Here is a 24,529-nt window from a genome sequence, read left to right as displayed (position 1 = left end):
TTAAAGCCTGAATCCACAGTTTGCAAAGGTTCATTGTGGTTTAAGTTTCACTGTGATGTGTTTGGAAGAGTTTGGTCAATAAAGTTGAGAAGATATAAACTTTATTTATCAAGAATAAATCACATTGTCACCATCATTTCATGAGAAGAGGTAAAAAACATTTTGTTCCAACTTCATGGACAACAGTGTATATACAAATACTCCCCACATCTTCTCTGGCTCTTCTTTCAGCCCGTATTTTTCGAGCTTCCTGTGTTCCTTCTTCCTGATGTTGCTTCACTTGAATTGTCAAGATGTGGAGTACCTGACACCACATTGGGACCAGTGAGCCTTGATTGTATTGCCCTGTCCATCCTTCAACAACAAATTAGCACTACATTGTGAAAGTAGCTCTCAAATGCATCCTGTAGTCCTTTCTGTTAAAATTCTCTCTGATATTTCAGAGCTATAATTCCAGATATTTGCTATTACTCCTTTTGGAAAAGCTCTCACTGATAATACCACCTATTTATAGGTATCATTGAAAACATTGACACCAAGAGTAACCAAAGAGAGGCTGTAGTGGAAATTGTATCTAAAATGTTCCCATTTTTGATGAAAGTTTTGTGGTTATTTCATATACACTGTTGCCCATAAAGTTGGAATCAAATGTTTTTCACCTCTTCTCATGAAATGATTGTGACGATGTGATTTATTCTTGATAAATAAAGTGTATATCTTCTCAACTTTATTGATCAAACTCTTCCAAACATATCACAGTGAAACTTAAACCACAATGAACCTTTGCAAACTGTGGATTCAGGCTTTAACAAAGTTGGGGGTATTGAACAATTATTCCAACTTTATGGGCAGCAGTGTATTAACCTCCTACTCTCCATGCCACTGACAGCCAGCTGAGGTGGGTCATAAAACCACTTATAAATAATACAGTATTTTGCACATTATATGAAGCTATGCAGATATTTAACGTATGATTTGATTGAGGCATTGCAATGTCTATTTACAGTCAAATTTGCGTTAGACCCACAAATCAAGAACTATACAGCTAAGATAACCTAAAGATAATTGAAAACATAGTAAGACCAGATAAGACAGACATATTCCCATTTTCTATTTTTATTATTGTCAGCAAATCCCTGATATATGAGTTATTCATTACTCTGAGGTTGCTGTTTTTTTCTATGTCCACTGATGATATTTTCTAGCTATTTTCTTCATTTTTTCCTGTTTTCTTCAATTGTATTTTACAAATCAAGGAAATTTGTTTCAGACAAACATTTTGCGAACACATTATGTTTAATTCATCTTGACATTGTTGTGACGTTCCTAAATTGACTGTTTTTGCAACTTCTATTTTTGTGTTCTAATTAAGTGTGTACGTCCAGAAACACTGCAGATTAGACATTGTTTGCTTTTAGTACAGTTGGTTAACTAGAATGTTGCCTGAAGTAGAAACTTTAAGAACACACCAGAAATGTGAAATGGATAAAATGGTGAAGACACTCTGAGATATTATGAAACCATTTAATCAAGGGATGTTTTGTGCACTTGTTATACAGTTATAGACTGAAACAGAGACACCCAGAGAAACGTTATGCATTGAGTATTTTAGTATGAGTTTGAAAAGGGATGCAGTTTGGGTGACTAACTGAGCACTCTGTGTCTACACTGCTGCTGCATTCTATCTGTAATTTATAGATTTCTTTATTGTTGCTGTTGTACCCTCTCTGGTACCTGTAAGAGAAGGAAAAAAATAACAAAAGATTTCATAATGTTCTAAGTTTGAATGAGATAAGATTTTAACCCGTCTGATATACTGAGTGCACAAAAAGGGACGTTTTGAACGTAACCTCACGCAGGACGAGTGTGTGCTATCAAATGAAAAGGCTGCACACTCTTGACCTGAAGGAGTACGGCAGGAACAAAAGCTTCACAAGACTGAAACTTAAACGAGAAAACAGTTAAAACAAATGCAGCAAGAGGCAATGTGAGGTGTGATAGTATGAAGTGCAGGTATAATATCCTAGTCCAAGGAGTAAGTTCTAGAAACCCGACCTTGATCTCATCTCTTCAGATCCATTCAGTGATGAGATCCTATCGGGGTTTTAATGGACTATCTCAATAACAGTGTCGCCGTCAGTACCTGTAGTGAGTCTGATTCCCCAGACCGTTATGATCCAGACTTTGATTATGTGGGCCAGGCAAGCGGACCCCACTCTGGTTTATCATGGGCCGGGCTGCTGGGGATTCATTACTGTGACACTGGGCAAATTGATAACTCTAATCTTGTTGGAGGGAGAATCCTATTAACCGAGCCGTGCCCTCTCCCATGGGATCATTCCCTTTAGCTTGGATTTCATGCCTTCATAATTATGCATAATGGAAGCTTTTAAACCTAGTGGGGGTGGGGCAGGTGGTGGGAGGGTACATCCTATGTAAAAGCTTAAAAATATCACTTTGGGATGGTTGATCTTTAGGGACATTTTATGAAATACACAAAACTACCTATCAGTTTGAAGGATCTGAATCGTGTAATCATGTGTTTGATGAGCTGCTGGTTGGACACAACAAGACTTGTGAAGGAGTCACTCTGGGCTCTGGCTCATCGTGATGCCATTTCTCACTATTTTTACCATTTTTACAATCAATCAATGGACAGATGGAGAAAATAGTTAGAACAATGAAAAGCATCTTGATTCAAAATGAGCTTCACCTCAACCAAGTCCAACAGTGAAATCCTGCTTTTCTATGAATGGATCATTTGTGTCCTTTTTGTCCTGTCAATAGGGATAGGTCTGTAGGCCCTAGGAGCACAGAAGCTGTGCTGCTATTTCTCATTTTATATTTATTTTCTAAATATAAATGCTACATTCTGTCACAATCTGCTGCTGCTGGTAATTCTCCACTCTCCGACCTACTTACCTGGCCTCGCCCTCCAATCAGTGGCAGTCACCCTCACCTGGTTCCCCAGCTGCACTCACTTGCAATCACCCTGCCTGTTTAAGGTTCAGCAGTAGACTCCCTCATTGCCAGATCGTCCTAGCTTCATGCCTGACCTTCCGGCACTCCTGTTTGGACTGATGTCCTGGTTCCCACTCTGTTTGCCCCTGATTACCGCTCCTCGTCTCTGCCCTGGTAACTACCTCGGCCTTCTGTTCCTGACCACGAGCTTCGCCTGAGTCCTTCCTGGCTTCGCTGTCCGCCTGCCTGTTGCCGACCCCGGTTCTGGATTTGACGACAAGCCTGTCGATAAACAACAAATAAACAAATGAATAAATTGTCAATAAGCGCTACGTTTCATGCAATAAAGGTAGATTGTAGGCTGGAAATAAAAATCCTTTTGCCGTTGGCCATGAGAGAATCCAGGAGTTTGATGAAGTCTCTTTTCAGAGGTTCAGACATCCTATGTGAAGGACAAAGGTTTGGTCTTCACAGCGCTCGGCCAGGATGGTGGGAATCTTTCCCATGATATCAGCAGCTTTAGCGCCAGGAAAGCAGAAAGTCACTGCAGACGTCTTTCTTTATATTCGTGATGATAGAGTCTCCAATAATAACTGTGGTTGGTAGTTGCACCTGTGAAGACTGAATGGATGGGAAAGGATGGTCAGAGGGGGAGGCAGCGGCCTTTCGTGGCGCCGGTGTGAAGTACGGTACTTTGATTATGGGCTGACAAAGACAAAACTGAACTGGGTGGCTTCAAAAACCTTTTTTTTTTAGCAGTTTTACCTCTAGTAATAAAATAAACTGTTTAAATGTAAATTAACTGACTACTGAAATCAAAACATACACATTGACTCAGGAAGTAATTCTCTTTCACACCAAATCTCTCTCTGTCTTAAAAGGTTATATCTTTTGGGAATAAATTCAACAAATTTGATGGAAATTTGAATCTGAGGTATAACATAACTTTTGAATATTGAATCTGAGGGTGGCACTGAAGAAAGGATTAGACTTTTTAGGCTATCTGGTGTTCAAAATGGAAAGGATTCATTGTCATGTCCCGTCGTATCTGTTAAGTTTGTCTAGTTCACTCGTGCCTAGTCTCGTCTCCCACTTCCTGTTTTATTGTGAAAACGAACTCTCCTCTCGTTTCTGTCTGTTTGACTTCCTGCCCTTGTGTTTCCCGCCGTTCTGATTGTCTGCCCTGCCCTGACTGTTTCCACCTGTTTCCCATTACCTCTTGCATAAATAGTCAATGCCTCTCCCTTTGTCCTGAGCCAGATCGTCTCGTCCTGTCCAAGCGTCCATGTTGCCAGTGAATTAGAATTAAGCCATAGTAAGTATTGTTTGTCATTGTTATATTAAAAGAGTTGTTCAACTGTCTGAAAGTATCTGGTGTCGTGCATTTGAGTCCTTCCTGATTCTTGGTCCAAGTTGTAATATTCATCCTCTATGGAACATGGATGCTCACTGAATTTCATTCAAACCTGCTCGATACATTTTACTTTTTATTATGTAAGAGGAGAAAACCTGGCTTAGGTCTAATGTTGGTACTAAAGCACAGATCAGAAAGTTACAAAAAACATACCAGGATCCATCCCTTGGGGAGTATGAATATACGAACATCTGGCCGGCTGTTAAGATGTGTTTGACAAAAAGAAAATGACCAAATGTCCCACAAACATTTCCATCTTACCAAAACTATCTGTACAAAAACATGTCATGGCAGTGATGTTATATAGCCAGGTAGCAACCAAATTGATTGAGTTTCATTTGTTCTTACTCCATTTAATGTGTAATCAATAATTTCTATTAGAGAGGGAGTGTTGAAATAGCACACCTGCCCGTCCACAGGGCTGTTTAGATATGCACACTGTGTCTTTCCTGAGTGCAGTATTGACCTCAGGCCTGCTAACTTTAAGGGCGAAAATCAAGACATCTCTCAATATGGATTTTCTGGCCACATTTCTGACAGAAGATACAATGAGAAAAGAGCAGAAACGGATTGGTCTTTGAGGAATGGGTGTTTTGCTGTAATTCCTGACTTTCATCAAGGATATTGTAAATTACACCACACATTACCATAATGAATATATTACCTGTAACAGATAAAGCACATCTCGATGGTCTGACGACAGCTGTGATATTTAGGAGCTTGTAGCTGCAGTCTGTGGCAGGTGACCCTCACTTCTTTAAGCAGAAAAATGAGTCTTTTATTGAATGAGCACCAGTAGCTTCTTCCCACTTAATCACAGTGGACAGCTTGTGATAAAGGAGCGAGGCCCCATGCCAGTGCTGCTTGCGTTGCCACTGACCTCTGTGTTCCCTCACCTCCTTCACTGAGGCAGCCCGTCAGACAGAGCCCAGGGAAATGGCAAAAGTCCTGCAGATCATCAATGGACAAGGTGGAAACTTCAGTTGTTGAAGCAGGAGAAGTTGAGCTGTAAACTGTAAGTAACAATGACAGTTCAGTGCTAACAAAATGTAATCTCTTCATTCCAAGTATTAACATTCATTCTTTATATGGGGACTTTCTGTAAATGCAATCCCAACTGGACCTGCTGCTAATTGTCTGACCTCTGCGTAGAATTCCTGAAACTCTTCCAATCAGGCCTGCTGCAGTGTGTCCACTCAGCGGGCTTGACTCACTAGAAACAGAGCAGCTGCTGTTGTCAGCCATTTAGGTTCCAGTGTGATTAGCGCTCTGTCTTTGAGGACCTATGGCTTTGTGACGATGCAGAGCTCTTGCTGGGCCTTTTTCCTGCACCTGCGCCTGTTTGGTATTTTGATGACTTCAGAAAGGAGGCTGTTTGGCTGGAACAGAACCAGTGGCAGTTGCGACCATGTGGTCACGTGACATATGTTGTAACCACGCGGCAAACAAGGCGTTCCCAAACCCAGTTCTGATGAAACCAGCTGACAGTGACATCTGTGGACAATGTAGTGCAAGTGCTGTCAAGTTTCAATGGTTTGCTTTGTGCCACAGACCAAATTCAAATTGCAGATATCTGATAAAACTATAACTATCTAAAAGGCCATTGAAGCCTTCTTCTGCTGCACGATCAGTACTGATTCAGATATCTTACCCATCATGCCTGTGTACGCACATTTTTGCTGCATCAGTACATCAGCATTCATGCATGTGGACCTGAAGCTCCTGCACCCTCTCATCGCCTCAGTCAGCATAAAGCTGTGAGCTGACATTATGCAAATGCCTGTTGGTTCTGTACGTCGTATTTAAATTGATAATGCAGGCATGTCCGCGGTAAATTACACTCATAAATCTGACCGAGGTGCTTTTCATGCCCTCATTGAGAAGCTAATGTTTCCTCCTCCTTCTCTCCAGGATCAACATTAACTTTGAGGCAGGATTATTGATTATGACTGATTTCAATATGGGGAAGGAGGTGTGAGGAAAGTGTCTTCCAGGCAATGTTTGGTTACGGTGTGATTTTTAAGAATTTATCAGTTATTCTAGTTTGTTTTCAAAACCTGGTATTGGCCTTAATCAATTTTAGATGCTGGAAGGGAAAAAGCTTCCCTATCTAGTCTTTTGATTATTGGAAGCACAAACAACACTGATTATCAGCTAATTTCCTATTTTCATTCCAGCAGGCAAAGCTAATCTTGGCAGAGACACGGTGTACTAATGAAACTGGTGTTTTTGTAATGTGCTCAAGATCAGTAATACACAATACTTTCTGAAGCAACGTGCAGTTAACCTGACATCAGCAGGTAGGCCGAGAACAAAGCGAAGAGTGGGGACATGCAGGAAGCTGACGACACAAACGGGGCATGAGCACAAAGGCCTCTGGAGAGAAGCTACCCTTGGCTAGCGAGGCGGCATTGACCATTAGTGAGGCAGATTTAACCTTTTCTGCTGCACCCACGACTGTAGTGGAATTAGATATAAGATGTAGGCAGAGCGTCGCAGGGTCAGAGAGATTAAGGAGATGGGAAAAATAGAGACATTGCAAACACAGGCTGCTTGTGTGCTTCTGTTTCTAACTCAAAGTGTTGATACTCACAAATGAAAAGGATGAACTGCTTTGGTAAGACCTTGGTCTGACCAGAAAGAAAAATCCAGTCCAGTATGTTCACTGGATACCTCAATAGGAAGAGACCAACAATGACTATGCACTGATTTAGTGCAGAAAAAAATCATTTTCCCTGATTAGAAGTGATGGATTTTGTGACTCATGGATATTCAACATACATTTATTAGGGCTGGGGAAGTTAACGTGTTAATGAATTAACGGCGACAATTATTTTAGCGCGCATCAACGCAGTTGTTTTTCTCATAATTTTCAAAGTCCGTTGCTCACTGGCTCTGAATACACCTACAGACAAACCGTGGGTCACAGGAGGGGTGGGACGTCGATCAGTGTTGGCTCAGGATGGGCGTCATCGCACGTCTCAACCAATGACAGCACCATTGATTCCATGACTACAGAGAAAAAAAAGTTCTCATCCACCACAAACACTGACCTTCTTGACCTCTGACATGACCTCTGTGCATTTACTAGTAGTTTTACTGTCCGTAACTCTAAGCCAGCATGAGCAGAGCTTTCATCTGACTAATGAGAAGGCTCTATGACCACTTAGAAAAAAATGACCTTTCATAGCTGAGAAATCGTGGCTGAGGGTGGCCATTTTGGATTTGGGTCTCACACACGTGGAAAGTCTATGGCTGCGGACTGCAACGACCTCTGAAGACTTCCTGCAGATGACTCATGTAGAGATCTGTCCTCCAGCGCCACCTTCAGGGCAAACCTCAACTTTTATGTCAGGTCATGTTTGATCTTTTTCCATTTTTCATGGTGTGTACCGACTGTTCCAGAGCCACAGATGTTGCTATAGACTTAGTTGTATTATGTGTGTGTGTGGTGGAGGAAGCATTATCTATAAAGTGACGCTTAATGGCTGAAATCTCACAGAACATCGGATCATATGACATGTCTGACTCATTTATTTGATCGAAGCCGACATCAAAGCCGTCAAGTGTAGAAAGCTGGTGCTGAAGGTGGTTCGTTGTGTCCAGTCGACTTCTGTGGTGCTTCCTCGCATGCAGTTGGTCCCAGGAAGTGTCAGTCCTGTCCTGTGCCCTCAAAAACCAAGTCATAAATATGGATCCTTTTCTTGGTCTCTTGGCTGTCAGTGTCCTCCAAACGTCACTAATAATAATGGACCATGAAAGACTAATTGAGTCATAGCTAATTCATAAATAAATCTACATGAACCAGTGTTGTCACAGGTAGAGGTAGTTTAACTATTCCTTTAATGTGCAGCTTACTTATTTAGTGGACAGGAAGACAGGGATCCATTGCTCTCCATCTTGTGCCCGCTCATCTTCACTCGTCACGTCAGGATTGGTCGTTTCTGCTGTGTCGTCAAGGAAACTCAGGATGGATTTTAGGAATGTTGACGCTGTGAAAGAGAAAATAAAGGGAAGGCGTATGATCTCTGAATGATTGAATTTAAGTTATTTAGGTTATTCTATATATCTAAACAGAAGTGCCATGCATCTTTCAGAAGAGCAAAGAAAGACAAAGTGAATGGTTGAGACAAAGGATTCACATTATTGAACAAGCATGTATATGTATATGAGTAAACAGGATAAGACGATGACACACTGTATATTATTTTCTCTGGTTTGTAATGAAAACTGTCCTTGGTCACTCACTTCCTTTGTCAGGAGATGATACTCCTGTTTTCATCCACGGTGAGCAGCAGCAGCTCAGGTGGTGGAGTAACACGAGAGAAAAGTAAGACAGGAAATGATTAGTAAAACAGGTGATTTCTGACACGTTCATATTGAATGGCTAAACAGATTCTTGCTCTTACCTTCTTCATCCATGAGGCGGATGGCTAAGTGGAACAGCAGCAGCTCAGGTGGTGGAGTAACATGAAAGAAAAGACAGGAAATTAGTAAAACAGGTGATTTTTGACACGTTCATATTGAATGGCTAAACAGATACTTGCTCTTACCTTCTTCATCCATGAGGCGGATGGCTTTAAGTGGAACAGCAGCAGCTCGGGTGGTGGAGTAACATGAAAGAAAAGACAGGAAATTAGTAAAACAGGTGATCTTTGACACGTTCATATTGAATGGCTAAACAGATACTTGCTCTTACCTTCTTCATCCATATGAGGTGGATGGCTAAGTGGAACAGCAGCAGCTCAGGTGGTGGAGTGACATAAGAGAAAAGTAAGACAGGAAATGATTAGTAAAACAGGTGATTTTTGACATATTCATATTGAATGGCTAAACAGATACTTGCTCTTACCTTCTTCATCCATGAGGCGGATGGCTTTAAGTGGAACAGCAGCAGCTCAGGTGGTGGAGTAACACGAAAGAAAAGACAGGAAATTAGTAAAACAGGTGATTTTTGACAAGTTCATATTGAATGGCTAAACAGATACTTGCTCTTACCTTTTTTATCCAAGAGGTGGATGAAAGGAAGGAAGAAAAGTAGGAATGGAAGGAGGAGTGGAAGAGGAAGAATCAGCAGGTGTGAAAGGAGGGGAGGAAGGAATGGAAGGAGGAGTGGAAGAGGAAGCATCAGGAGGTGTGAAAGGAGGGGGAGGAAGAAGGAGTGGAAGAGGAAGCATCAGGAGGTGTGAAAGGAGGGGGAGGAAGGAGGAGTGGAAGAGGAAGCATCAGGAGGAGAGGAAGGAGGAGTGGAAGAGGAAGCATTAGGAGGAGAGGAAGGAGGAGTGGAAGAGGAAGCAGGCTCAGTCAAACCGCGGCCTCTTCGCAGCAGCCTGCTCCTCCTCACACTCTTCTCTGCTCCTCCTCCTGGAAGAACCAAGTCCTAGAAAAGGAGAAGCGGAAGGAAGAGTGGAGGGAGGAGTGGAAGGAGGAGCGGAAGGTGGAGCAGAAGGAGGAGTGGAAGGAGCAGCGGAAGTAGGAGTTGAAGGAGAGGTGGAAGGAGGAGCGGAAGGAGGAGCGGAAGAAGGACTGGATGGAGGAGTGGAAGGAGGAGCGGAAGGAGGAGCAGAAGGAGGAGTGGAAGGAGGACTGGAAGATGGCCTCGGCCTCTTCGCAGCAGCCTGCTCCTCCTCACACTCTTCTCTGCTCCTCCTCCTGGAAGAACCAAGGCCTAGAAAAGGAGAAGCGGAAGGAAGAGTGGAGGGAGGAGTGGAAGGAGGAGTGGAAGAAGGACTGGATGACAATGAGGGAGAAAGTGCGAAAGGAGGAGTGGAAGAGGAAGCATCAGGAGGTGTGTGTGGGGTGTCTGGTTTTGAGCTCAGCTGCAAGGAGAGAGGTACAGGGCTGGCCCAGGAGATGGCGTGGGAGAGAGGTAAGTAGCACCAACACACCTGGGAACAGGTGCAGTAAATTACCTCTCTCCCTATTTAAGCAGTAGCACACCAGGACCTGAGAGAGGGGAGTGAGACACGGCCGAGAGTGGCGAACCGAGCGGAGCGTTGGATCAACAGCCCAGGCAGGATACCTCCCTGAGGAGATAGGCTGTGTCGCCTTAAAGGATTTGTGCTGGAACGACGGTCTAGTGCTGGGGAATCCACAAGAGACCAGGTCTCATGCTACATTGGGCCCCACTGCCAATGTAGCCATGAGACCTGGTCTCTTGTGGATTCCCCAGCACGCCATGAACACTAGACCGTCGTTCCAGCACAAATCCTTCTTATTTAAGGTGACACAGCCTATCTCCTCAGGGCAGTATCCTGCCTGGGCTGTTGATCCAACGTTCCGCTCGGTTCGCCACTCTCGGCCGTGTCTCACTCCCCTCTCTCAGGTCCTGGCGTGCTGCTGCTTAAATAGGGAGAGAGGTAATTTACTGCACCTGTTCCCAGGTGTGTTGGTGCTACTTACCTCTCTCCCACGCCATCTCCTGGGCCAGCCCTGCACCTCTCTCCTTGCAGCTGAGCTCAAAACCAGACACTCCTCCACAGTGTGAAAGGAGGAGTGGAAGAGGAAGCATTAGGAGGAGAGGAAGGAGGAGTGGAAGAGGAAGCATTAGGAGGAGAGGAAGCAGGCTCAGTCAAACCGCGGCCTCTTCGCAGCAGCCTGCTCCTCCTCACACTCTTCTCTGCTCCTCCTCCTGGAAGAACCAAGGCCTAGAAAAGCAGGAGCAGAAGGAGGAGCGGAAGGAGGAGTGGAAGGAGGACTGGAAGACGATGCGGGAGAAAGTGTGGAAGGAGGACTGGAAGGAGGAGTGGAAGGAGGAGCGGAAGGTGGAGCAGGAGGAGTGGAAGGAGCAGCGGAAGTAGGAGCAGAAGGAGGAGTGGAAGGAGGACTGGAAGGAGGAGTGGAAGAAGGACTGGATGGAGGAGTGGAAGACAATGAGGGAGAGAGTGCAAAAGGAGGAGTGGAAGAGAAAGTGAAAGAAGGAGCAGAAGGAGGAGTGGAAGGAGGACTGGAAGATGGCCTCGGCCTCTTCGCAGCAGCCTGCTCCTCCTCACACTCTTCTCTGCTCCTCCTCCTGGAAGAACCAAGGCCTAGAAAAGGAGGAGCAGAAGGAGGAGCGGTAGGAGGAGTGGAAGGAGGAGTGGAAGGAGGACTGGAAGATGATGCGGGAGAAAGTGTGGAAGGAGGACTGGAAGGAGGACTGGAAGGAGGAGTGGAAGACAATGCGGGAGAAAGTGCGAAAGGAGGACTGGAAGATGAAGCATCAGAAGGTGTGGAAGGAGGAAAGTAACGAGAACGGTAAGAAGCAGGGTGATGACGAGCGAAATAAGAAGCAAAGTAAGGAGGAGAGTGAGGAGGAGGGGTGGAAGGAGGGGCAGGAGGAGGAGTGGAAGGAAGGGCAGGAGGAGGAGTGGAAGGAGGGGTGGAAGGAGGGGCAGGAGGAGGAGTGGAAGGAGGAAAGTAACGAGAATGGTAAAAAGCAGGGTGATGACGAGCGAAATAAGAAGCAAAGTAAGGAGGAGAGTGAGGAGGAGGGGTGGAAGGAGGGGCAGGAGGAGGAGTGGAAGGAGGAGTGGAAGATGAAGCATCAGAAGATGCGGAAGGATAAGAGTCAGGAGAACTGTAAGAAGCAGGGGAATGACAAGCGAAACAAGAAGCAAAGTAAGGAGGAGAGTCAGGAGGAGACACAGTAGGAGGAGCGAAAGATGAACCACCAGAAGATGTGGAAGTATAAGAGTCAGGAGAACTGTAAGATGAAGCATAAGAAGGGGTGTAAGGAGGAGTGGAAGGAGGAATGGAAGACGAAGCATCAGAAGGTGTGGAGGGGCGAGAGTACGGAGAACCGTAAGAAGCAGGGGAATAAGGATTGTAAGAAGAAACAAAGTAAGGAGCAGGAGGAGGAGAGTTAAGAGGAGCCAAAGAAGGAGCAAAAGAAGGAGCGTAAGCGACATCGAAAGCAGGATCACAGGGGGGAGGAGCAAAAGAAGGAGCGTAAGCGACATCGAAAGCAGGATCACAGGGGGGCGGAGCAAAAGAAGGAGCGTAAGCGACATCGAAAGCAGGATCACAGGGGGGAGGAGCAAAAGAAGGAGCGTAAGCAACATCGAAAGCAGGATCACAGGGGGGAGGAGCAAAAGGAGCGTAAGGGACATCGAAAGCAGGATCAGAGGGGGGAGGAGCAAAAGGAGCGTAAGGGACATCGAAAGCAGGAGCATAGGGGGGAGCATAAGGAAAAGCAGGAGGAGAGTAAAGAGGAACAAAGAGAAGAACGGTGCCGTCTGAGGGAGAAAAAGAAGCATAAAAAAAAATTAGTCACATTCTGCACTTTTAGGTTAAAAGGCCGACAATTACAAAATAATACCCAAACCAATAAGCTATTTACAGGAAAAAAAACACCCACTGGAGGAAAAACTCTGTCATCCCATTGATTAAATGAAGAATCTGACATAAAACCTTCAGCCAATAAACAACATGCACACGTGTAAGAGAAAATATAGACTGTTAGCACACAGGGTTGACACACAGACTCAATCAGAATCAGATCTGTCTCTTCAATAAATTTAGCAATACCACAATTAAAAAATAGTGCATTACCTGCTCCACTTCCTGCATTCAAAGTCTTACTTAAGTAAGAACAGAAGTATTACATTATTAAGTAAATAATTGTCCTTCAGGAAGGAAGGAAGCATAGATACAATGCAGCAGGATGGCTCCTGTGAGTGATAATATCCCATATTATATTATTGGATTATCATCATTGATGCATTAACATGTGAACACACTCTAAAAAAGAATTCATGGGCTTAGTAGGTACAACTTGAAGTCAAGAGGTTTTTCAACAAAAAAAATTGAGTTTGTCACATACACTCATTTAATTCAGTTCAAGAGTTGTTTTAACAAGTCGGTCAAACTTGGAACAAAGAAATCTGTCTCTGCTTAATAATACACTGATTTTGAACAAACAATCCTGAGTTCACTTAACAATAGACAAGAATTAAGTGAGTTTAACTTCCACTTGCGCCGAGCTCCGATTTAAAAGAGCCAATCACAGCACGGTTTCCGGTCACATGCTAGAGATCATTGCCGGGCGTCCCGAATACAGGAAATAATTCAAATTCAACTCAGAGACATTGAATAAATACAATGCAAAACTATATTTATCTATGTTAGCATATAGTAAATACAGAAACACACTTTCTGTCATGATAATATCTGTTCATATTTCATTCTGTGTTCAAGTAGCATTTTTTTATTTGGATAATTCAGGGGTGTGGGCGGAGCCTCAGGGCCTCTCGTCACTGAGCGGACTTGCCATGCTGCCAGACGGCGCTTTCAAGAACTGAGAGGGACAAACGGGGGTGTTTGCCGATGTGCTTAGCCCATTTATCATTAAGTCATTTTTGCTTTGCTTTATTCACAATAGCTAATATATTTTTCCGCACACACTCCGTACTTACCTCCGTCACCCAGTGTGCACAGCTAGCTGTACCACTACATTAGCAGCAAGTGATGTTAACTGGCACTAGACCTGTTTAGCATTAGTAGTAATATCAAAGGTTAAGGAACACATGTATTGCCTTGTCTTAATGTAGAGTTGTCACTCTTTCATCTTTTCAAAGAGCAGTTGGTAAGTAAAACTGAGACCTCATTTTAGACCCTCTGCTACACTCTTTTTAAATGCAACAACCTAAACCACTTACTTTAATTCTGATTAATTTGTACCAGGATGGTGGTGAAGTGATGACGATCATCATAGCCAGAGGTGCCCTCACATCTGACCCAGTCATGGCCAAGCATCGTGCTAGAAGGAACAAAGTCCTGGAAGACCTAGATGTACCGAGGGCCTGTGCCAGCTAATGGAGCTAATCTACGCACTCAACCTCAGATACCCAGATGAACTAAAACACTCTTGAAGTGTTGAACTGCTAGTGAGATCAGACCTTCAAACATATCTATTTGATTTGTTTTTCTACAACAATGCCTATTGTATGGTGTTATTTGTTGTACTGTTGTAATGTTTCCTTTATTCTGACTTTACTTACCTCATTAAAAATGAGTAGAAATAAATAAAATAAAGGGTTTAGAATAACTTATATGAACAAATTTGACAGCTTAATAAAACTAAAACATTTAGTTAAAAATTAAACTGGTTCAACTCAAATAAACATGTAGAGAACTAAGCAAATCATGTTGGTTGTACTATACTAATTGAGTTGGTCTAGTTTTATAAGTGCCATGGGATTTACTCAATAATGGGTTCGTTGAGGTAACTTAAAAAGATCCACGCAAATTGTTACTACACCTTTATTGAGTTGAGCTGTTATATATTTTTTTTTTAAGAGTGCAGCCTTTGGTAAATGACTGCACTCCAAGGCATCACGTTTTGTAATATGATCCCACGTTTTGTATGCTAAATCTTAAGGTGCAAATTAAATACTCATTATGAAAAAAAACGCACTCTCCTAAACGTTCCATCGTCTCCATGGCGCATAAACAATAACGGACTTGTTGGCATTATTCGAAATATGGCCCAGTAAAACCACAAATGAACTTAAAAGATACATTTTCAAAAACGGACGCCCTCAAACCAAAATAAAATGTTTCCAAAGCACTACACTGCTCACAAATTGTCCCGGGACAACCCGCCCATTGCACCATCTCATATTCATTTTACGCGCAGACTTTGTGCGTCAGTTTCCATCAAAACAGTTTTCAAAGTTCTCCCGAGCATCCATCTTTAAATCTAACAATTTACCAAATTAATTAATTTGTATAGAACAACGACCTCAAAGACCTCAAAAACGATGAATGACTAACTAAACCGTGATAATAGAAGATGTCTTACCTGCAAGGTAGCAGCGCAGCAGGTGCTCCTCAGGGGGGGGTCCGGGGAACGCCATCGGAAAGTTTTCCAACAACAAGTGTTCTACTCGCTTTCCTCTGGTGTGGTTGTCCAAGAAGTTCAAGCTCAAGTTTTTCAGTCGATCAGCTAGCCAAGTACAGGTTCACTGCAAGACAAGATTTGCAACAGGTCAACTCGCGTCGGGTCCAGGTGCAAAAGGGACGATTTAAAGGGCGTTCGGTTCTTATACCCCCTGGGGTCACGTGGCCGTTCTGTTTCCATGGCTCCTACTGACGCACAGATGATTTAGAATGAATGATGATATGGGGCCTGATTATTGGACTTGTTACTGATCACTGATTTGTGTGATCGTTCATTGCCTCCAAGTCAAACGTTGCCAAGCTTAAGATCAAATATGTGGATCCCATGCTAAGATGAAGTTGACACAACTTAAAAAAATAATTAGTAAAATACAGCTTTTAGACTCAACTCATTATTTATTATCATGTTAGGGTTATTTGTAGTTACTGTAACTTACAAGTTTGAATTCTTCTCTCCCATTGGGTTAAGTAGACACAACTTCAAGCGCTCAAACAGTGTTAAAATGTTGACTGAACTCATTATTTAGTCGTCTCCACTGCCATTCTTTTTTTAATAACTCACAAGTCAAACACATTGACTTAATTAACTGAAAAACATGTCCGTCAAAACTTCAAAACAATTGAATTGAGTAGCACTAACTTAAATGTCTTCTCTTCAACAGTAGTTTCTTACCCTCTCACATTGAAAACATTCTAGAAAAAGACAGAAAAATCAATAAAGTACATAAAGTGGTTAAATCAGAATAAGGAGTAAACAAGGAATAAACATCACATTGACAAGTATCAAATGCACAGCGCACTTTGGCTCATCTGGAGGAATTAAAGTGCAACAAGTTTTAAATCTTAGGAGATGTGACCAGAAAACGGCATGTCGCAAGGACTGGGGGGGGAAATCACAATATTTTATACACACACACACAGATGGAGAGATACAGAGACAGAGAGAGACACACACACACACACACAGACAGACAGACAGACACACAGAGACAGAAACACACAGAGACAGACACACAGAGACACACACAGACAGACAGAAACACACAGACACACACACATAGACAGACAGACAGACAGAAACACACAGACAGACAGACAGAGACACACACAGACAGACAGAAACACACACAGACAGACAGACAGACAGACACACAGACAGACACACAGACAGAGAGATACTGTATAGGTAGATATATAATCAATAGGAGAACAGGTCCTGGATTGGAAATGGTAATAATGGTAGTGTTAGACAAATGTATCACCTTAAAACTGTTGCAGTGGTCAGTTATAATACAAAATCAAAGTAGAACATTTGGATTTTGCTCAGCCCCACTTATCACTAACAATAGTCAACAGTGTTACATTACTAGTACATTAATAAGTATGAAGGCCCATTGTGCAGTTGTGCAGCCCAAAGTGCTTTGAACTAGAGGGGAAATACCTTCAATAATGCCCAACCTCACATCCCTTTTTCCACACATGTATCATCACGTCATTCTTAAGAGTCTGCAACTTGGGGCGACAATTTACCATCTTCCAAACCCAGTGAAATCTTCTGTGTGAATTCAAAAGTGTTGGTCGGTCCTTTCTAAGGTGTAGAGCATAGACCGATCCGCACATTACCAGGAATGCATCAGCGTGTCTGGGGAGGCTGACCCACAATGTCACTTTCAACGACGACAGAGATTTTCACAGGTTGGTGGTGAAGTGGACTTGTGTCAGCGTCACCGGTGACTGTGAGGAGGGCCGCACCAATATCTCCGAGCTCTGGCTCAGACTCATCCTGAATGAATGAAAGAGAGATACTAATCACAGACTAACTCATGGTGAGTACAAACATGTCTATGTCAACATGTATTTCCAGTGAGTTGTAAAAAATGGCTCTGAGAATGTGTGTGGTAATATTTTCAGACTCTTAGTTGTTCATATATTAATCAGGACTATGTTTTTGAGAGTTGCTTTGTGAACAGACTACACATGAAGAGCTGACAGACAGATCTGTGTTTTATCAGGAATCAGCTGAGATACCAGTGAACCTATGTGGCGGGAGATAGACCGATACTAAGCTTGAGAACATGTACAGGAAAATCTTTTACTGGACTTCAGTATCGCTTTGAACAAAACACTGATCCAGTTCATTTGTAGAGATGTGAAGGAAAACAGATCAAACCTCAGCAAATTACACAAACTATATGGACAGGACTATAGGCCTAGACTGCCGGGGGACTCCCATGATGCACTGGACTCCTCTCTCCTCCTCTTCCTCTCCATCATTATGTCTCATGTGTCTGTTACTAACTTGCTATCTTCCCCGGAGCCTTTCTGTGCTTTTCTCATCTCTCAGGCTCCTGTGGATCCTGGTCAGGGTGGCATGCAGGGGGTGAGAGGTGTGGTCCATGATGCTGAGCAGCTTCCCCAGCATCCTCCTCTCTGACACCTCCGCCGCAGACTCCAACTCGACTCCCAGGACAGAACCAGCTCTCCTGATGAGCTTGTCGAGTCTGTTGGCGTCGACTGTCTTCAGCCTGCTGCCCCAGCACACTACAGCGTAGAAGATGGCGCTGGCTACCACCGAATGGTAGAACATCTGCAGCATGGTTCTGCAGACGTGGAAAGGTCTGAGCCTCCTGAGGAAGGACAGTCGGCTCTGAATGTCGGCTCCTTTCTTGCAGACGGCATGTTAACTTTGAGGCAGGATTATTGATTATGACTGATTTCAATATGGGGAAGGAGGTGTGAGGAAAGTGTCTTCCAGGCAATGTTTGGTTACGGTGTGATTTTTACAAGAATTTATCAGTTATTCTAGTTTGTTTTCAAAACCTGGTATTGGCCTTAATCAATTTTAGATGCTGGAAGGAAAAAAGCTTCCCTATCTAGTCTTTTGATTATTGGAAGCACAAACAACACTGATTATCAGCTAATTTCCTATTTTCATTCCAGCAGGCAAAGCTAATCTTGGCAGAGACACGGTGTACTAATGAAACTGGTGTTTTTGTAATGTGCTCAAGATCAGTAATACACAATACTTTCTGAAGCAACGTGCAGTTAACCTGACATCAGCAGGTAGGCCGAGAACAAAGCGAAGAGTGGGGACATGCAGGAAGCTGACGACACAAACGGGGCATGAGCACAAAGGCCTCTGGAGAGAAGCTACCCTTGGCTAGCGAGGCGGCATTGACCATTAGTGAGGCGGATTTAACCTTTTCTGCTGCACCCACGACTGTAGTGGAATTAGATATAAGATGTAGGCAGAGCGTCGCAGGGTCAGAGAGATTAAGGAGATGGGAAAAATAGAGACATTGCAAACACAGGCTGCTTGTGTGCTTCTGTTTCTAACTCAAAGTGTTGATACTCACAAATGAAAAGGATGAACTGCTTTGGTAAGACCTTGGTCTGACCAGAAAGAAAAATCCAGTCCAGTATGTTCACTGGATACCTCAATAGGAAGAGACCAACAATGACTATGCACTGATTTAGTGCAGAAAAAAATCATTTTCCCTGATTAGAAGTGATGGATTTTGTGACTCATGTATATTCAACATACATTTATTAGGGCTGGGGAAGTTAACGTGTTAATGAATTAACGGCGACAATTATTTTAGCGCGCATCAACGCAGTTGTTTTTCTCATTATTTTCAAAGTCCGTTGCTCACTGGCTCTGAATACACCTACAGACAAACCGTGGGTCACAGGAGGGGTGGGACGTCGATCAGTGTTGGCTCAGGATGGGCGTCATCGCACGTCTCAACCAATGACAGCACCATTGATTCCATGACTACAGAGAAAAAAAAGTTCTCATCCACCACAAACACTGACCTTCTTGACCTCTGACATGACCTCTGTGCATTTACTAGTAGTTTTACTGTCCGTAACTCTAAGCCAGCATGAGCAGAGCTTTCATCTGACTAATGAGAAGGCTCTATGACCACTTAGAAAAAAATGACCTTTCATAGCTGAGAAATCGTGGCTGAGGGTGGCCATTTTGGATTTGGGTCTCACACACGTGGAAAGTCTGACTGCGGACTGCAACGACCTCTGAAGACTTCCTGCAGATGACTCATGTAGAGATCTGTCCTCCAGCGCCACCTTCAGGGCAAACCTCAACTTTTATGTCAGGTCATGTTTGATCTTTTTCCATTTTTCATGGTGTGTACCGACTGTTCCAGAGCCACAGATGTTGCTATAGACTTAGTTGTATTATGTGTGTGTGTGGTGGAGGAAGCATTATCTATAAAGTGACGCTTAATGGCTTGAAATCTCACACAACATCGGATCATATGACATGTCTGACTCATTTATTTGATCGAAGTCGACATCAAAGCCGTCAAGTGTAGAAAGCTGGTGCTGAAGGTGGTTCGTTGTGTCCAGTCGACTTCTGTGGTGCTTCCTCGCATGCAGTTGGTCCCAGGAAGTGTCAGTCCTGTCCTGTGCCCTCAAAAACCAAGTCATAAATATGGATCCTTTTCTTGGTCTCTTGGCTGTCAGTGTCCTCCAAACGTCACTAATAATAATGGACCATGAAAGACTAATTGAGTCATAGCTAATTCATAAATAAATCTACATGAACCAGTGTTGTCACAGGTAGAGGTAGTTTAACTATTCCTTTAATGTGCAGCTTACTTATTTAGTGGACAGGAAGACAGGGATCCATTGCTCTCCATCTTGTGCCCGCTCATCTTCACTCGTCACGTCAGGATTGGTCGTTTCTGCTGTGTCGTCAAGGAAACTCAGGATGGATTTTAGGAATGTTGACGCTGTGAAAGAGAAAATAAAGGGAAGGCGTATGATCTCTGAATGATTGAATTTAAGTTATTTAGGTTATTCTATATATCTAAACAGAAGTGCCATGCATCTTTCAGAAGAGCAAAGAAAGACAAAGTGAATGGTTGAGACAAAGGATTCACATTATTGAACAAGCATGTATATGTATATGAGTAAACAGGATAAGACGATGACACACTGTATATTATTTTCTCTGGTTTGTAATGAAAACTGTCCTTGGTCACTCACTTCCTTTGTCAGGAGATGATACTCCTGTTTTCATCCACGGTGAGCAGCAGCAGCTCAGGTGGTGGAGTAACACGAGAGAAAAGTAAGACAGGAAATGATTAGTAAAACAGGTGATTTTTGACACGTTCATATTGAATGGCTAAACAGATACTTGCTCTTACCTTCTTCATCCATGAGGCGGATGGCTAAGTGGAACAGCAGCAGCTCAGGTGGTGGAGTAACATGAAAGAAAAGACAGGAAATTAGTAAAACAGGTGATCTTTGACACGTTCATATTGAATGGCTAAACAGATACTTGCTCTTACCTTCTTCATCCATGAGGCGGATGGCTTTAAGTGGAACAGCAGCAGCTCGGGTGGTGGAGTAACATGAAAGAAAAGACAGGAAATTAGTAAAACAGGTGATTTTTGACACGTTCATATTGAATGGCTAAACAGATACTTGCTCTTACCTTCTTCATCCATGAGGCGGATGGCTAAGTGGAACAGCAGCAGCTCGGGTGGTGGAGTAACATGAAAGAAAAGACAGGAAATTAGTAAAACAGGTGATTTTTGACACGTTCATATTGAATGGCTAAACAGATACTTGCTCTTACCTTCTTCATCCATATGAGGTGGATGGCTAAGTGGAACAGCAGCAGCTCAGGTGGTGGAGTGACATAAGAGAAAAGTAAGACAGGAAATGATTAGTAAAACAGGTGATTTTTGACATGTTCATATTGAATGGCTAAACAGATACTTGCTCTTACCTTCTTCATCCATGAGGCGGATGGCTTTAAGTGGAACAGCAGCAGCTCAGGTGGTGGAGTGACACGAAAGAAAAGACAGGAAATTAGTAAAACAGGTGATTTTTGACAAGTTCATATTGAATGGCTAAACAGATACTTGCTCTTACCTTTTTTATCCAAGAGGTGGATGAAAGGAAGGAAGAAAAGTAGGAATGGAAGGAGGAGTGGAAGAGGAAGAATCAGCAGGTGTGAAAGGAGGGGAGGAAGGAATGGAAGGAGGAGTGGAAGAGGAAGCATCAGGAGGTGTGAAAGGAGGGGGAGGAAGAAGGAGTGGAAGAGGAAGCATCAGGAGGTGTGAAAGGAGGGGGAGGAAGGAGGAGTGGAAGAGGAAGCATCAGGAGGAGAGGAAGGAGGAGTGGAAGAGGAAGCAGGCTCAGTCAAACCGCGGCCTCTTCGCAGCAGCCTGCTCCTCCTCACACTCTTCTCTGCTCCTCCTCCTGGAAGAACCAAGTCCTAGAAAAGGAGAAGCGGAAGGAAGAGTGGAGGGAGGAGTGGAAGGAGGAGCGGAAGGTGGAGCAGAAGGAGGAGTGGAAGGAGCAGCGGAAGTAGGAGTTGAAGGAGAGGTGGAAGGAGGAGCGGAAGGAGGAGCGGAAGAAGGACTGGATGGAGGAGTGGAAGGAGGAGCGGAAGGAGGAGCAGAAGGAGGAGTGGAAGGAGGACTGGAAGATGGCCTCGGCCTCTTCGCAGCAGCCTGCTCCTCCTCACACTCTTCTCTGCTCCTCCTCCTGGAAGAACCAAGTCCTAGAAAAGGAGAAGCGGAAGGAAGAGTGGAGGGAGGAGTGGAAGGAGGAGCGGAAGAAGGACTGGATGGAGGAGTGGAAGACAATGAGGGAGAAAGTGCGAAAGGAGGAGTGGAAGAGGAAGCATCAGGAGGTGTGTGTGGAGGGGTGTCTGGTTTTGAGCTCAGCTGCAAGGAGGAGTGGAAGGCAGGATACCTCCCTGAGGAGATAGGCTGTGTCGCCTTAAAGGATTTGTGCTGGAACGACGGTCTAGTGCTGGGGAATCCACAAGAGACCAGGTCTCATGCTACATTGGGCCCCACTGCCAATGTAGCCATGAGACCTGGTCTCTTGTGGATTCCCCAGCACGCCATGAACACTAGACCGTCGTTCCAGCACAAATCCTTCTTATTTAAGGCGACACAGCCTATCTCCTCAGGGCAGTATCCTTCCTGGGCTGTTGATCCAACACTCCGCTCGGTTCGCCACTCTCGGCCGTGTCTCACTCCCCTCTCTCAGGTCCCGGCGTGCTACTGCTTAAATGGGGAGAGAGGTAATTTACTGCACCTGTTCCCAGGTGCGTTGGTGCTACTTACCTCTCTCCCACACCATCTCCTGGGCCAGCCCTGCACCTCTCTCCTTGCAGCTGAGCTCAAAACCAGACACCCCTCCACAGTGTGAAAGGAGGAGTGGAAGAGGAAGCATTAGGAGGAGAGGAAGGAGGAGTGGAAGAGGAAGCATTAGGAGGAGAGGAAGGAGGAGTGGAAGAGGAAGCATTAGGAGGAGAGGAAGGAGGAGTGGAAGAGGAAGCATTAGGAGGAGAGGAAGGAGGAGTGGAAGAGGAAGCAGGCTCAGTCAAACCGCGGCCTCTTCGCAGCAGCCTGCTCCTCCTCGCACTCTTCTCTGCTCCTCCTCCTGGAAGAACCAAGGCCTAGAAAAGCAGGAGCAGAAGGAGGAGCGGAAGGAGGAGTGGAAGGAGGACTGGAAGACGATGCGGGAGAAAGTGTGGAAGGAGGACTGGAAGGAGGAGTGGAAGGAGGAGTGGAAGGAGGAGCGGAAGGTGGAGCAGGAGGAGTGGAAGGAGCAGCGGAAGGTGGAGCAGAAGGAGGAGTGGAAGGAGGACTGGAAGGAGGAGTGGAAGAAGGACTGGATGGAGGAGTGGAAGACAATGAGGGAGAGAGTGCGAAAGGATGAGTGGAAGAGAAAGTGAAAGAAGGAGCAGAAGGAGGAGTGGAAGGAGGAGTGGAAGATGGCCTCGGCCTCTTCGCAGCAGCCTGCTCCTCCTCACACTCTTCTCTGCTCCTCCTCCTGGAAGAACCAAGGCCTAGAAAAGGAGGAGCAGAAGGAGGAGCGGTAGGAGGAGTGGAAGGAGGAGTGGAAGGAGGACTGGAAGATGATGCGGGAGAAAGTGTGGAAGGAGGACTGGAAGGAGGACTGGAAGGAGGAGTGGAAGACGATGCGGGAGAAAGTGCGAAAGGAGGACTGGAAGATGAAGCATCAGAAGGTGTGGAAGGAGGAAAGTAACGAGAACGGTAAGAAGCAGGGTGATGACGAGCGAAATAAGAAGCAAAGTAAGGAGGAGAGTGAGGAGGAGGGGTGGAAGGAGGGGCAGGAGGAGGAGTGGAAGGAGGGGTGGAAGGAGGGGCAGGAGGAGGAGTGGAAGGAGGGGTGGAAGGAGGGGCAGGAGGAGGAGTGGAAGGAGGGGTGGAAGGAGGGGCAGGAGGAGGAGTGGAAGGAGGAAAGTAACGAGAATGGTAAAAAGCAGGGTGATGACGAGCGAAATAAGAAGCAAAGTAAGGAGGAGAGTGAGGAGGAGGGGTGGAAGGAGGGGCAGGAGGAGGAGTGGAAGGAGGAGTGGAAGATGAAGCATCAGAAGATGCGGAAGGATAAGAGTCAGGAGAACTGTAAGAAGCAGGGGAATGACAAGCGAAACAAGAAGCAAAGTAAGGAGGAGAGTCAGGAGGAGACACAGTAGGAGGAGCGAAAGATGAACCACCAGAAGATGTGGAAGTATAAGAGTCAGGAGAACTGTAAGATGAAGCATAAGAAGGGGTGTAAGGAGGAGTGGAAGGAGGAATGGAAGACGAAGCATCAGAAGGTGTGGAGGGGCGAGAGTACGGAGAACCGTAAGAAGCAGGGGAATAAGGATTGTAAGAAGAAACAAAGTAAGGAGCAGGAGGAGGAGAGTTAAGAGGAGCAAAAGAAGGAGCGTAAGCGACATCGAAAGCAGGATCACAGGGGGGAGGAGCATAAGAAGGAGCGTAAGCGACATCGAAAGCAGGATCACAGGGGGGAGGAGCAAAAGAAGGAGCGTAAGCAACATCGAAAGCAGGATCACAGGGGGGAGGAGCAAAAGAAGGAGCGTAAGCGACATCGAAAGCAGGATCACAGGGGGGAGGAGCAAAAGAAGGAGCGTAAGCAACATCGAAAGCAGGATCACAGGGGGGAGGAGCAAAAGAAGGAGCGTAAGCAACATCGAAAGCAGGATCACAGGGGGGAGGAGCAAAAGAAGGAGCGTAAGCAACATCGAAAGCAGGATCATAGGGGGGAGGAGCAAAAGGAGCGTAAGGGACATCGAAAGCAGGATCATAGGGGGGAGGAGCAAAAGGAGCGTAAGGGACATCGAAAGCAGGAGCATAGGGGGGAGCATAAGGAAAAGCAGGAGGAGAGTAAAGAGGAACAAAGAGAAGAACGGTGCCGTCTGAGGGAGAAAAAGAAGCATAAAAAAAAATCAGTCACATTCTGCACTTTTAGGTT

The 24,529-nt window shown here is 44.7% G+C and overlaps 1 protein-coding gene and 2 long non-coding RNA genes across 3 annotated transcripts; 1 reads left to right on the top strand and 2 right to left on the bottom strand.

Moving 5' to 3' along the window:
- Positions 1–7,949: 7,949 nt before the first annotated feature.
- Positions 7,950–8,721, bottom strand: LOC139212490 (uncharacterized). The gene is made up of 3 exons (XR_011585315.1): positions 8,624–8,721; positions 8,234–8,367; positions 7,950–8,114 (listed from the first exon to the last, which is right to left on the bottom strand). It is a non-coding gene; the product is annotated as an uncharacterized lncRNA (long non-coding RNA).
- Positions 8,722–9,905: 1,184 nt separating this feature from the next.
- LOC139211918 (golgin subfamily A member 6-like protein 24) lies at positions 9,906–12,006 on the top strand. The gene is given in 3 exon segments (XM_070842342.1): positions 9,906–10,163; positions 11,014–11,259; positions 11,437–12,006. Coding segments are annotated over 3 exon segments (1,074 nt in total).
- A 7,550-nt stretch (positions 12,007–19,556) lies between these two features.
- On the bottom strand, positions 19,557–20,483 carry LOC139212478 (uncharacterized). Its single transcript, XR_011585313.1, has 3 exons — positions 20,267–20,483; positions 19,877–20,010; positions 19,557–19,757 (listed from the first exon to the last, which is right to left on the bottom strand). It is a non-coding gene; the product is annotated as an uncharacterized lncRNA (long non-coding RNA).
- Between the last annotated feature and the right edge of the window lie 4,046 nt (positions 20,484–24,529).

Source organism: Pempheris klunzingeri, chromosome 13 (assembly GCF_042242105.1).
Source record: "Pempheris klunzingeri isolate RE-2024b chromosome 13, fPemKlu1.hap1, whole genome shotgun sequence".
NCBI classification, from domain to species: Eukaryota; Metazoa; Chordata; class Actinopteri; order Acropomatiformes; family Pempheridae; genus Pempheris; species Pempheris klunzingeri.
This window is presented reverse-complemented; position numbering and strand designations above follow the sequence as displayed.